At 37.2% G+C, this 11,843-nt stretch overlaps 1 protein-coding gene across 1 annotated transcript; it reads right to left on the reverse strand.

Moving 5' to 3' along the window:
• Positions 1-4,212: 4,212 nt before the first annotated feature.
• On the reverse strand, positions 4,213-11,019 carry LOC131167504 (uncharacterized). The gene is made up of 13 exons (XM_058126308.1): positions 10,819-11,019; positions 8,930-9,071; positions 8,586-8,722; positions 8,286-8,382; positions 7,863-8,101; positions 7,649-7,760; positions 7,415-7,559; positions 7,162-7,307; positions 6,788-6,957; positions 6,134-6,541; positions 6,002-6,057; positions 5,598-5,800; positions 4,213-5,510 (listed from the first exon to the last, which is right to left on the reverse strand). Exons 1-13 carry the CDS (start codon positions 11,017-11,019, stop codon positions 4,213-4,215), a joined length of 3,354 nt encoding a protein of 1,117 aa, XP_057982291.1.
• Between the last annotated feature and the right edge of the window lie 824 nt (positions 11,020-11,843).

Genomic DNA, 11,843 nt, shown 5'->3' on the forward strand with positions numbered 1-11,843 from the left:
ACTGGTGAGAATATTTCATCAAAGTCAATTCCCTTTTTTTGACCAAAGCCTTTTACCACAAGCCTAGCCTTGTACCGAAGATTCTTTCCATCATTTTTCAGCCTAAACACCCATTTATTTTTCAAAGCTTTCTTTCCAGGAGGAAGTTTAACCAAATCATAGGTGTGATTGTCAACTATGGAATTCATTTCCTCTTGCATAGCCTCCACCCATTCAACTTTATTTTCATGGTTCATGGCTTCTTGATAGCTTTCAGGTTCCCCTTGATCTGTTAGAGTAACATAGTCACTTGATGGATATTTAGATGAAGGTCTTGACTCTCTTGAAGACCTTCTCAATTGAGCTTGCTCTTGAACTTGTTGCTCCTCCTCATTTTCATCTTCAACATCATTAGGAATTTCATCATTTCCAATATCTTCAATAGGTGGAAGAACATCTTCCATATTTTCATCATGTGCCAAAGGTGGAGAAGGTAAGTCTAAGTCAACAAAATCATTCCCATCAGATCGTGGTTGCTCAACCGTGCCAAAATCTTCAATTGTTTGATCTTCAAAAAATACAACATCTCGGCTTTTAACAATTTTCTTGTCAACTGGATCCCACAATCTGTATCCAAATTCATCATGCCCATAGCCAAGAAAAATACATTGCATTGTCTTGTCATCAAGTTTGGATCTTTCATCTTTTGGAATGTGAACAAATGCACGACAACCAAACACTTTCAAGTGATCATAAGTAACATCCTTACCTTTCCAAATTTTTTCAGGAACTTCACCAAGTAAAGGATTTGAAGGGGACAAATTAATCAAGTCCACCGCCGTCCTCATTGCTTCACCCCAAAATGATTTTGGCAACTTCGCATGAGAGAGCATACATCTCATTCTCTCCAGTATAGTGCGGTTCATCCTTTCAGCAATACCATTTTGTTGAGGGGTTTTCTTAACGGTCTTTTGATGTCTAATTCCTTGGCTGTAACAATATGCATCAAATGGGCCAATGTACTCTCCACCATTATCCGAGAGCACACATTTCACCTTCTTTCCAGTCTCTCTTTCAACTTTAACCTGAAAATGCTTAAACACATCTAAGACTTGATCTTTAGTCTTCAAGGTGTAAGCTCAAACTTTTCTTGAACAATCATCAATAAAGGTAACAAAGTAAAGTGCACCACCATGAGATTTAACTTTCAAAGGACCATATACATCTGAATGTATCAAATCTAAAACATTAGATTTTTTAGTAACAAACTTTGCACGAAAAGGAGCTCTATGTTGTTTACCGGCCAAACAATGAACACAAGCTTTAAGAGAGATACCTTTCATCCCGGGTAGGAGCTTCTTTTTGAACAAAAACTGCATTCCTTTTTCACTCATGTGCCCAAGCCGCTTATGCCACAAATCGGTGGAAGAGTGACTTTCAATTGCATTCACAACACTATTACCAATTTTACCTTGCATCATATAAAGTGTACCGGTTTTCTTGCCTTTAGCCACCACCAAATTACCCTTTGTGAGCTTCCATTTTCCATCACCAAAATGATTGTCAAACCCTTCATCATCAAGCTTTCCGGTAGATATCAAATTTAGTCGAATATCAGGTACATGTCTCACATCTTTGAGTACCAACTTGCATCCCAAATTTGTTTCCAAACAAACATTTCCAATGCCAACAATTTTTGATAGACCTTCATTTCCCATCCGAACAACTCCATAATTTCCTTTGGAATAAGAAGTGAAGAAATCTCCCCGAGAAGTGACATGGAATGATGCACCGGAATCAATAACCCAATCAGTCTCTTGACTTGTCAAATTAATGCAGCTATCATCACAAACAACCATAAGATCACCATCAGATGCAACTGAAGTTGTGTCTTCATGCTTTTTCTCAAAATTTTTCTCTTTGTTTTGCTCCTTGAATTTCAATTTTCTACACTCCCGCTTCATATGCCCCTTTTTATGACAATAGTGACACTCAATATCTTTCTTCGAAACTGAGTTGGACCGACCTCTTGATTTATCATTACGGTGAAAATATCTGCTTTTACTTCTGCCTCTCCCCCGGTTTTCTGTCATAAGTGCCTCTGAATGAGAAGAGCCAACTGATTTTCTTCTAATTTCTTCATTCAACAAGCTGCTAGTTACTTGGTTCATAGTAACAATTCCATCGGGAGCCGAATTACTAACAGTCACAACCAAAGTTTCCCAACTTTTCGGCAAAGAGTTAAGAAGCATTAAGGCCTGCAATTCATCATCAAAAACTATTTTCATGGTAGCAAGCTGATTGATAATATTTTTCATCTCATTCAAATGTTCGGTAATAAGACCACCATCTTTATATTTCAAATTCACCAATTTTCGAAAAAGAAAGGCTTTATTTGTAGCCGATTTTCTATCATAAAGACCCTCTAATTTTTTCCACAATTCATGTGCCGAAGTTTCAGTAGAAACATGATGAAAAACACTATCATCAATCCATTGCCGAATAACACCAACGGTTTTCCTATTAAGCCTATTCCACTCATCATCACTCATGTCTTTAGGCTTTCGGCTATCACCCTCAATAGGCCCATCCAAATCTTTGCAAAATAAAAGATCTTGCATTTTTGTTTTCCAAGTTACCCAATTGCTTCCATTGAAGCTAATCATACGGCCAACATTACCATCCATGATTTACACAAATTTAGTGCGTACAAATAACACGGCTCTGATACCACTTGTTGGGCAAATATTATATATGAACTAATTCCCACAAATAAATCAATGGAGTAATGCAAACAATAAAAAATTGAGACACAAGAAATTTAACGTGGTTCCCTCAAATGTTGAGGTACGTCCACGGGGTATGGCGGTCCAAATCCACTATCACCAAATATTTTGTACAAAATGGATACAAAAGGCACAAGCCTTACAAATACACAAGAGTGTATAAATAAATGTAGCAAGATGGAAATGTCTCACCAAATATTCTGAACAAAGCTCCAAAGAACCAACCAAAAGACCACACTAAAAGAAATCCCAATATGTTGTAAATAATATGCAGCTGGAGACACACGAAAAAGAAGCAACAGTAGCTTACTGCAATGAAGAAGATGACTAGCACTGGTGCGTGGGCTTGCTGCAGGTGTTGGCTGCGGCGCTGGCATGAGGAGCTGTGTGGTGTTTCCGTCAAAAAAATAGAGAAAGTGGAGAGGGCTGCTAGTTGTGAAGAAGATTTTCTGTTGCAAGACAAGATGGTAAAAAGAGGAGATGAAGTGGCAGCCTCAATTACTGCGCGTGAGGCTTGGTGTTGAATACTGCTTCCTTGAGAAGCCAACAACCATTAAAAAAAACTCTTTCCAATTTTTGGGCCCCACAAGGAGGGACACCCAATAATTATCATATATTACAGATACCTTGAGGAGCATATCAGAATGGCATAGCAAAAGCATGAGTGAGATTAGAAATAACTATTTATGATAAATATGATATGCTTTTGTATTTTAAAATTTTAAAAATATTAATTTTGATATTGGAGATATTGAAGTAATAAACTTATTTAGCACTCTGGTAATAAATGCATTTGAGGTCTTCCGCTGTAAAATTATTTATAGATTCGGGTCACTACAGTTTAAGTGATTATCTTCAAGCTGTTACACCTCTGTCCATAATCCAAGATTGTCTCCTTCTTTCCTTTTTTGTTTCCTTTGTTGTTAGCTGTACATAATAGATTAGGATTTCAATGATTATTAGTTCGTATCTAGGTATTTATTGCTTTCCTAGGTTAGACCATCATGATCCTAAACTTTAGGACCCTACCTTGTACAATGACTATTTATACCTTCGATTAGAAGAGAAGTGGAAGCCTTTCAAAACCAATTTTTGACTCATTTCCAAGTCTTTTTTACCACTTCAGATGAACAATATCAGCTCTTAAATTTTTTCCTGTTGGCAGGGCAGAAGAGACTTATGGTTTTTCTCATTATCTTCATTTTTTTCCTTCCTTTTCATGCTTCTTAATATGTTTCTTTGCTTTATTTTCTATATGGAGATGGAATTCTGAGTTGACCTTGAAAGCTAAAAGGTTAGATCATAGCTGGATGCACATAGAAAAATCATTATAAGAAGTTAGCAAGATTAGTAGGAGCCTTGAAATGTGTCATGGCAAAACAAAAATATGTTGAGCATATTAGATTAGGAAAAACTCAGTTTTGTGCAAAATTTAGACTCGACAAAGTCACTTCCTGTGCTTTGAAGAGGAGGGCTTAAAATCATCTAATGGGGTTTCAATGGAGAAAGATTGCCCTCTCTGACCATAGCTGGTGCTAGCTTCATTACCCATTGAAGTCCCTGGGAAACTAGCCTTCGCCAACTCCCTCAGCTTCTTAAGCTCACTACTTGGTCCCATTTTGAGACCTTTTGGTTGCTTCCCTCCTCCTGTTTTCTGTCCACTGACCACTATATCCGTTGTCGTGGAAACTGTCCTCTGCATAGCATTGAGGCTGGGTGACTCTGGGCTGAGCATTGGAACTATCGTTGCGGTCATGGCACTCAGAGGGTTGATATGTGGTGCTACTACGTTTCCAGATCCCCTCTCTGGACCTAGGGGAAGGATTGGGGCTTGGCCAGTTTTGGGTTGGGAGTATCCGTGTATGAAACTTGACCACTGCTGCCTTGGGAGAAAAGGAAGGATAAGACCCTTCGCAGCACATTTTAATCCAAGCTTGAATGAATTATTCTGAGGCTGATACATTCTTAGAAGCCATTTTATCAGAGTGTACCACTCATTTGTTATCAGGGAAATGAAGCTGAGGAAGAGGAGAGTCGGCATTATGAAGCTTAGAGTATGCTGTTGGATTGGATTTGAACCAGTTATGCCAGTTGACAGTCCAAATATTCCAGCTTCACACAAGAGGGAGACACTCTCCACCATGTAGACTCTCCTCACGATGTATGGTTTGAGAGTAAACAGATACAGGAATTGTACTACCGTGATTGTCAACGCGAAAAAGCCTTGCCTTGATCCTTGAGATGAATAGGCTCCTGATAATATCCCTAAGCCAGCCCTTCGCAAAAGATCAATGATAATATAGGAAGATTTAGCGAATCCTGAGAGCCGCTTGGACATGGGGACCTTGGTTTCTTCATTGCTGTCATTTGAGCTGATAGCCTTCATTCTTCCAATCCCACTTTGGCTGCTTTCTATCCAGGTTGATACACTGTTCGGATCAGTTTGATCATCTAAGAAAAACAATGGAGGACCTTTACAGCTCTCGAATAGAATTCCAAATCTAGGGAGGAAAGACGAAGGCACCCCTTCCCTATAGAACCATTTTCCGTTGGTAGGTTTCCCAGTGAAGAAGGCCCATGGCTTCATATACCATTGTTCCTCTGCAGTTGTGTGCTTGACTTCTTTGTACCGAACAAAGGTACCAGGGTAAACTGCAACTATAAGAAAAAGGAAGACTGATAAAATAAAGGCTGCAGGGATGGCTAGTAATACAGTCCCAGCCAAAATTCCCCACGACGTACCACCTGCAAAACATGAGAATCTAAATTTAAGAAAAAATTCCTATAGGGACAAATAAATCAAATTATAAAAGCACAGAAATGATATCTTACCTCTGATGACAAATGCTGATGACTGAGAGATACATGGTAGCATGAGAATTAGAAGAAAGAGTTCAAACCTTGGTACTGAAAGAATCCCATGAGCTGATGTTCCAGTCCTCCATCTCAGAAAAATTAATATAAGAAAATGTATTGTAAGCAAACTCCCTGCCCCAACACTAAGCCAGAACAAGTTCATCTTCAAATCTTGCCACCTGTAGTGAAAACAAACTCAGCAATATTTATACCATGTTATCACTCTTTCAATTGACTGAATTATTCATTTGAAGAACATTAGCGGTTTTTTCTTGTCAATCATATCTACAGCTGATATATGTTTTTCTTTTTCCATTTTAGTTGATACGATTGCTTTCCTGCAATCATGTCTGAAAATAGAAAAGTAGAAAATAGACTACCCTGTGTAGTTCTCCATTCTCTTGACGACGTTACTAGCAGACAAGGGCTCTCCTCTCTGCAAGAAAAAATTATCGAACTGAAGTACAGCTGTTATAACTCTTTGTATAGAACCATCTTAGGAAAATACTCACCAAAAAATAAGTGAAGTATTCATTGGAATTGAGAGGTAGACCATAAGGGCTGTTTTTCATGCTCACATTGTGCCTCCTGTGGAGCCAACCGGCATTGGGGAAAATCTCTGCCGGATATAGTTGTCGACATGACAAAAAAGAAGAAAAATTTTCTGAAATCAAGCCAATTGAATGATACGCCCTTTCAGGATTTAGGTATGCAATGGGCATGCCACTAAATTTAATTGCCCACTTATTTTTGTCCAAATGAAAATGATTAGGCCAGACTGATGTGCTTTCTTTCTCCCATGGAAGCTTTTCACGCGGTATAAGCCATCTTAGGCCTTTTATTGTCTCGGAATATTCGACTGGTAGACTTACAGAGAACCAGTCTGAGAGGACAAATGCTTGTAGATGTCCCACCATTCCCTGTGATGAAACTTTTTTTAGATGTTGGAAGTGAACCACAATGATTATGGGGAAAAGTAATTCTGCAATGCAATACAGGTGAAAATGAACATTGGTGGCTGCGCTGGCAGAGATAGGAGTAGCAGAACACCTAGATCAGGTGCATAGAAAAATCTTCATACAGGAGGAAAATCTAGGCAATGTTCATAAGCAAATAGGTGGACCAAACTTGATCTTTAAGGCCCAACCTAGCTTGCAAATACTTACATGTAGATTCATTGATGGGTCAGAAATAGCAGTGGTGTCCCCAGCACCTACAGCGCCTATTACTCCAAGATTTGCTGATGAAAGTGAAAGAAGAGCCGCTGCCAGTGATGTTGAGAACACTCCCACAGTCACAAATGAGTGGAGAGCAATTGATATGGCAGGAGCAGAGTCTACATTGAGTGTAAAAATCAGTCAGCAACCAGAATCGCATGTTATTGTTGGCGACTACATCTTTGCAGTCAGTGATCATATAAAGTTCCGCACAATGAAGTTTTTTTTTAATTATCTTGGAAGCAATATATATATATATATAGGAAAAATGGGAAAGATTTAACTTAATAAACTGATGATAGAGAGAGAGAGGTTGTGTGTACACTGCTTTACTTCAAGTAGGTTAGAAGCCAAATTAGGATTTCCTGAAACATCAATTACTTTCTCTGCGGGAACAATGACAGAGACCACTTTCTGGGATGCTGCCCTTATTGTAAGAGAATATAGAGCTCTTGAAAGTTCTTCAAATCTACATAAGGAAAAATCACACCCTGATTATTAGTCTTTTTTATCCAGTAAACCAAATAAAAAATTTGGTTTATTTTAGTAGTTCTGAGAGTTGCTGTATGCACCTGCCTTATAATTCTGCCACCTTCAACTTCTACCGCAGAGGCCTCAAAGCCAAATACTGGCTTTGTGAACTCAACTACCACATTGATGTTGAACTCCTTCGTGACTTTTGCTGAACTGGTACTTAACGCTACACCAGGCTTTGTGGAATCTGTGAAAGCAAATCTTTCAATTAGAACACCCGTAGTTACTTTGAAGGGCATGCAGAAAAGAATTCGTGGAAAGCAGGGCAATACCTACCATAGAGGAATATTATTGGGGCAGCTGGGGTGACAGGAGTTCCTGTCATGCTAATTAGAGATGCAGCTTGTAGTCTAACTGTGATGATTTCAGTTTCTGAAATGTTGTTGAGCTGCAAGAATTTTGAATTTATCCTTAGAAATCAAAGGTATTGAAGGAAGAAAGTATAAGAGAGACACAAATAGAAATAACAATGTTGAAGCTTGGTGATTACTTTGAAAACAAATCGACGGTTTCGGTGACTTTTCCCACGAATGGCTATTAAGTTGCCGGAATTAACATGCAATGCTTTTAAGACTTGTTCTGTTGTATTTGCAATTTGGTTGCTGAAGTCCAAGAAAAATTCTAAGTTCTCCATTTTGTTGGTTGCAAGAACAGTTCGCGGGACACCGTTGATCCCCAGCTCATATGACGGAACTGATGTCCACCAGTCCAACTGCACTGGTCTTCTATCTAATGAAACCATCAAAACAAGTCACAGAAGACTCAAAGAAAGTTGATCTCAGCAAAATAATGGGTATCGATGTCTCACCAAAGTGAATGATCATGATGGATCCATTTGTTCTTGTAAAACGATTGCCTACTTCGTCTGTGCAAAAGCTATCTGCCATTTTGATTACCACATGCCCATGTATACTTTTCGAGGAGAGACTAATCTGAAGGCTATATTTGATGTTGGGTTTGATGATGCGTAGTGAAGATGCCTGAACATGGGCAGGACCATTTACCAAGACCTAAACAAGGAAACTGGATCCCAATCAATGGATGAAAATCAACCTAATGTGAATCATCCTACTAGTAAATAGCTTGAACTGCTTCAAAAATACTAACCACTGCATAATACTACTGAGGAACACTGGCTAGCATTTGGTTTAGTTGGGGTAGTTCTACAAATGAGAAGAAAAGTAAGATGTTACTCGGCAAGAGGCCTACTTACATCACAGTTTGAAGAGTTGAAACACTTGAACCCACCCCGCCGGGTGCAAGCCTTGCTGAATGTAACTTCAATGGCTATTTTTTCAGCATTTGTGTATTTCTGTTCGCTAGAAATTGTTGCTGTTGGTGGCACTCTATCTATCAGACAAGCAATAAACAGGCATTTAGATGATTTGGGGCAAAATATTTGAACTACAATCCTAGGTTTGTACATCAGCTAGGTCAGACCTAACCTGATTTCTGTGATATGAGTCTATGAACCAGTGGCCAACTAAATGGGAAAATGCTTGCTTATCTGTACAGATGAAAATTTTAATATTCATAGAAAGGAGCAGAAGTGCTTACCTATAAACCACGAGTAAGTCGACGAGTTCTTCTCTCCATCTTGGGTTGTGACATGAAGAAGAAGTTTGTGTTCACGGTTTGCAGTTAAATTTTTCAATATTATGGTATCATCAGAGCATGGTCTCAAACTTTCTCCATCAAGCTGTTGAAATGCATATTATAACTTCCATAAAATGACAACAAAAGGTACAGAAAATCATTTGATTCAAGTCCATCAAACGTACCATTTTAGCATCGATATCTAGTATGGTGTACTAGAAGCAAGTGCATCATGCCCTTAAGAAAGTTATTCAATGAAAATCTACAAAACCTCAGTGAACAATTGGGAAATAAAATAGTTATCGGATTGTTGGTATGACCAGCCAGCCGGGGAGCTATGTTGAATTAAGAATGGTAAGTTCAAACCACATTTTCTATATTGGTTCAATTGTTTCTCCTAAAGGTTCCTTAAACTCAAAATAGTTACCGTGACTAGGTACAATGTCTCTGTGTCTGCTTTTTAATGTACTAAAATATTCCTATATAAATTTTTACCTTCAATAAGAAAAAATTAGGTAAGTCCTAACTTAGGCCTCTTTGTTCAATGAAATCACTCCAAATAATGGATCCCATTGTTCTGCATGTGCGTCCTATCAAGTAAGACCCACTATTTGGAGTGATTTTATTGTCGACCTTGCTGAAATATTTTCTAAAATATACAATTTTATGGGTGGATTTTCAAAGTCTTCTTTTAATGAATTTTCTAAAGCATTTAAAGTTATGTGGGTTGTAGGGTGCTAGTGGTGCACAAGCACTTAGTTAAGTGACCGTTGATCATGATCGGATGGTTAAAAATTAATCTTATCCTTTTTAAGATTAAGTGGTGCGACCAGGAGAGCAGATGCAACACGATTTGAACAGATGCAACCTTTCGGAAAAAGGCATAATTTTGTCTATAAATAGACAGGATTAATTTCATGAAATATATAAGAAAATTCATCATTCTCTCCTTCTCTTCCTAAGAAAAAGCTTCCTCAAATTATATATATTTTAAAACTGGACTCTATTATTTGCAGAAATAGAATTTCAGAAAGTTTGTTCAAATTACTCTAAGAGTATTTATGATCAGTTTTTATTTGTATATAATACAAACTAATATCAGATCATAATCTAGGTTTCATTGTATCCTGGAAACGTATTTACTTATTCAAAAACACACTAATCTGGTGGAGACAAATAATGTTTTAAGGAAAATGATATTATAACGTGCCTTGAAACAATTTTTAGCACTGCAGCATTTTCCTATCTTATTCCAACAGACATCACCAAAGGACCACACTTGTCATTTGGGAAGATCTAATTTTTCTTTTTATTATTTATATATCCCCAACAAGAGCATCACTTATTCACTACGCTTTCAAATGGAAGGGATTTCAGATTTTATAAACTCACAAACTACATTTACAAGTACAAGCCCCCACCAAAATAATAATAAATAAATAAAAATAAGAACAAAAAATACGCACATTGATTTTCTCGCTACAAAGAATAACATTTGTTACCACATTCTATGAAAGGTATCTTTTGAATGGATAGGTTGGGTCTCACTTCCTTTCGTCATTAGTTCAACATTTCGATTTTTGTTTGGTGGGCTTAGATTTTTTAATTTTATTATTATTTTTCATAGGCCTATTTAGATTTGTTTTTTATTTAACATTGTTTGGATTTGTAGTTCTATTTTGATTGGTTGTTAGAATGTTTTTGGGAGGGCTTTAATTTTTTTTATCGGAATCTCCCAATACTTGTTTTGTAACGCCGGTATTACTCCGTCAAAAGCGATGGCATATCAATAAAGTTTGCGTTTAAATAAAAGAGAAAAAAAACCAGAAAGTAAGAACATAATGAAATACCTTGTAGTAGACAGAGCAGTGATTGTGGCTACAAGCATTGGAGCCATCTTGTGTCTCGACCGCATACTGGAAAACAGCATTGGAGAGCCTAGTTTTAGCGGCAGGAGCGCGGCGAAAACGAATAACAACAACTGATTCAGCAGAGCCAGAGCTACCCAGAAGCATCATTGCAGCGAAAACACAGAGATGAAGCAGACCCATTTCAGGAAGTCAGAGAGCTATCTATTTTCCAAAGTAAAAATTTTAAAACAGAGACTGAAAGGGATGAAAGGGATGAATGGGATCACTTGAGGACAGAAAAGGGATGAAAGCTAGGGGTAGAGAAAGAGAGAGATATTGTGTGAAGCTTTAGTGGCGATGGCTTTAACCACAAAAAGGTTCACTGCAATTTGCAACCACCACAACCATTGGCGACACTCTCAATAACTGCTTGCTTTAAGAAATTCACATACCTAGTAACTACCCTTTCGTCCTCAATCACAGTTTCTATTTATTGCTATTTACTATTATAGGTCCTATTTTGGTTTTTTTTTTTTTTTTATTAATTTTGCTTCTTGGAATTTAGAAAACCTGAAAAAAAAAAAAGGAGAGAAAAATACGAGGGGATATGATTTTTTTTATTGAGTAAAATAAAAAATAAAATATATTTACCTTGGCCCTTGATGCAACTTTTATTATTGTTGAGATCCAAAAACTACTAAAAAATAGTTGCATTTCTTGATGTGATTTTGTGAATTATATAGGATTAATGATTTTTGCACCGATTAATGAAGACAAGTTCGCTAAGAATTTTAGTGATTTTTTGGTATTTATTGAGTAAAATGAGAAAAATAATAAAACATATTTATGTTAGTTCTCGGTGCAGCTTCTAATTATTGTAATATCGTATTGATTTCTATTTTTGCAATTTTTGTTTTTGTTTGGTTACTAATTCTTGATTGGAACTTCAAAATTTGAAAGAAAAATACAAAAGAATTTAATTATTTGTTGGTTACAAAAAAAAAAGAAGAGAAAACATGAGAAAA

Source organism: Malania oleifera, chromosome 11, assembly GCF_029873635.1.
Source record: "Malania oleifera isolate guangnan ecotype guangnan chromosome 11, ASM2987363v1, whole genome shotgun sequence".
Taxonomy (NCBI): domain Eukaryota; kingdom Viridiplantae; phylum Streptophyta; class Magnoliopsida; order Santalales; family Ximeniaceae; genus Malania; species Malania oleifera.

What these genes read in the sequence shown, in the direction of transcription:
- LOC131167504 (XM_058126308.1), bottom strand. Translation starts at nt 11,019, where the DNA reads ATGGGTCTGCTTCATCTCTGTGTTTTCGCTGCAATGATGCTTCTGGGT. An exon ending in ACCGTCGATTTGTTTTCAAA is followed by an intron (nt 7,761 to 7,862) that starts GTAATCACCAAG and finishes AAATTCTTGCAG; the next exon opens with CTCAACAACATTTCAGAAAC. An exon ending in AGAATGGAGAACTACACAGG is followed by an intron (nt 5,801 to 6,001) that starts GTAGTCTATTTT and finishes TTTTCACTACAG; the next exon opens with GTGGCAAGATTTGAAGATGA.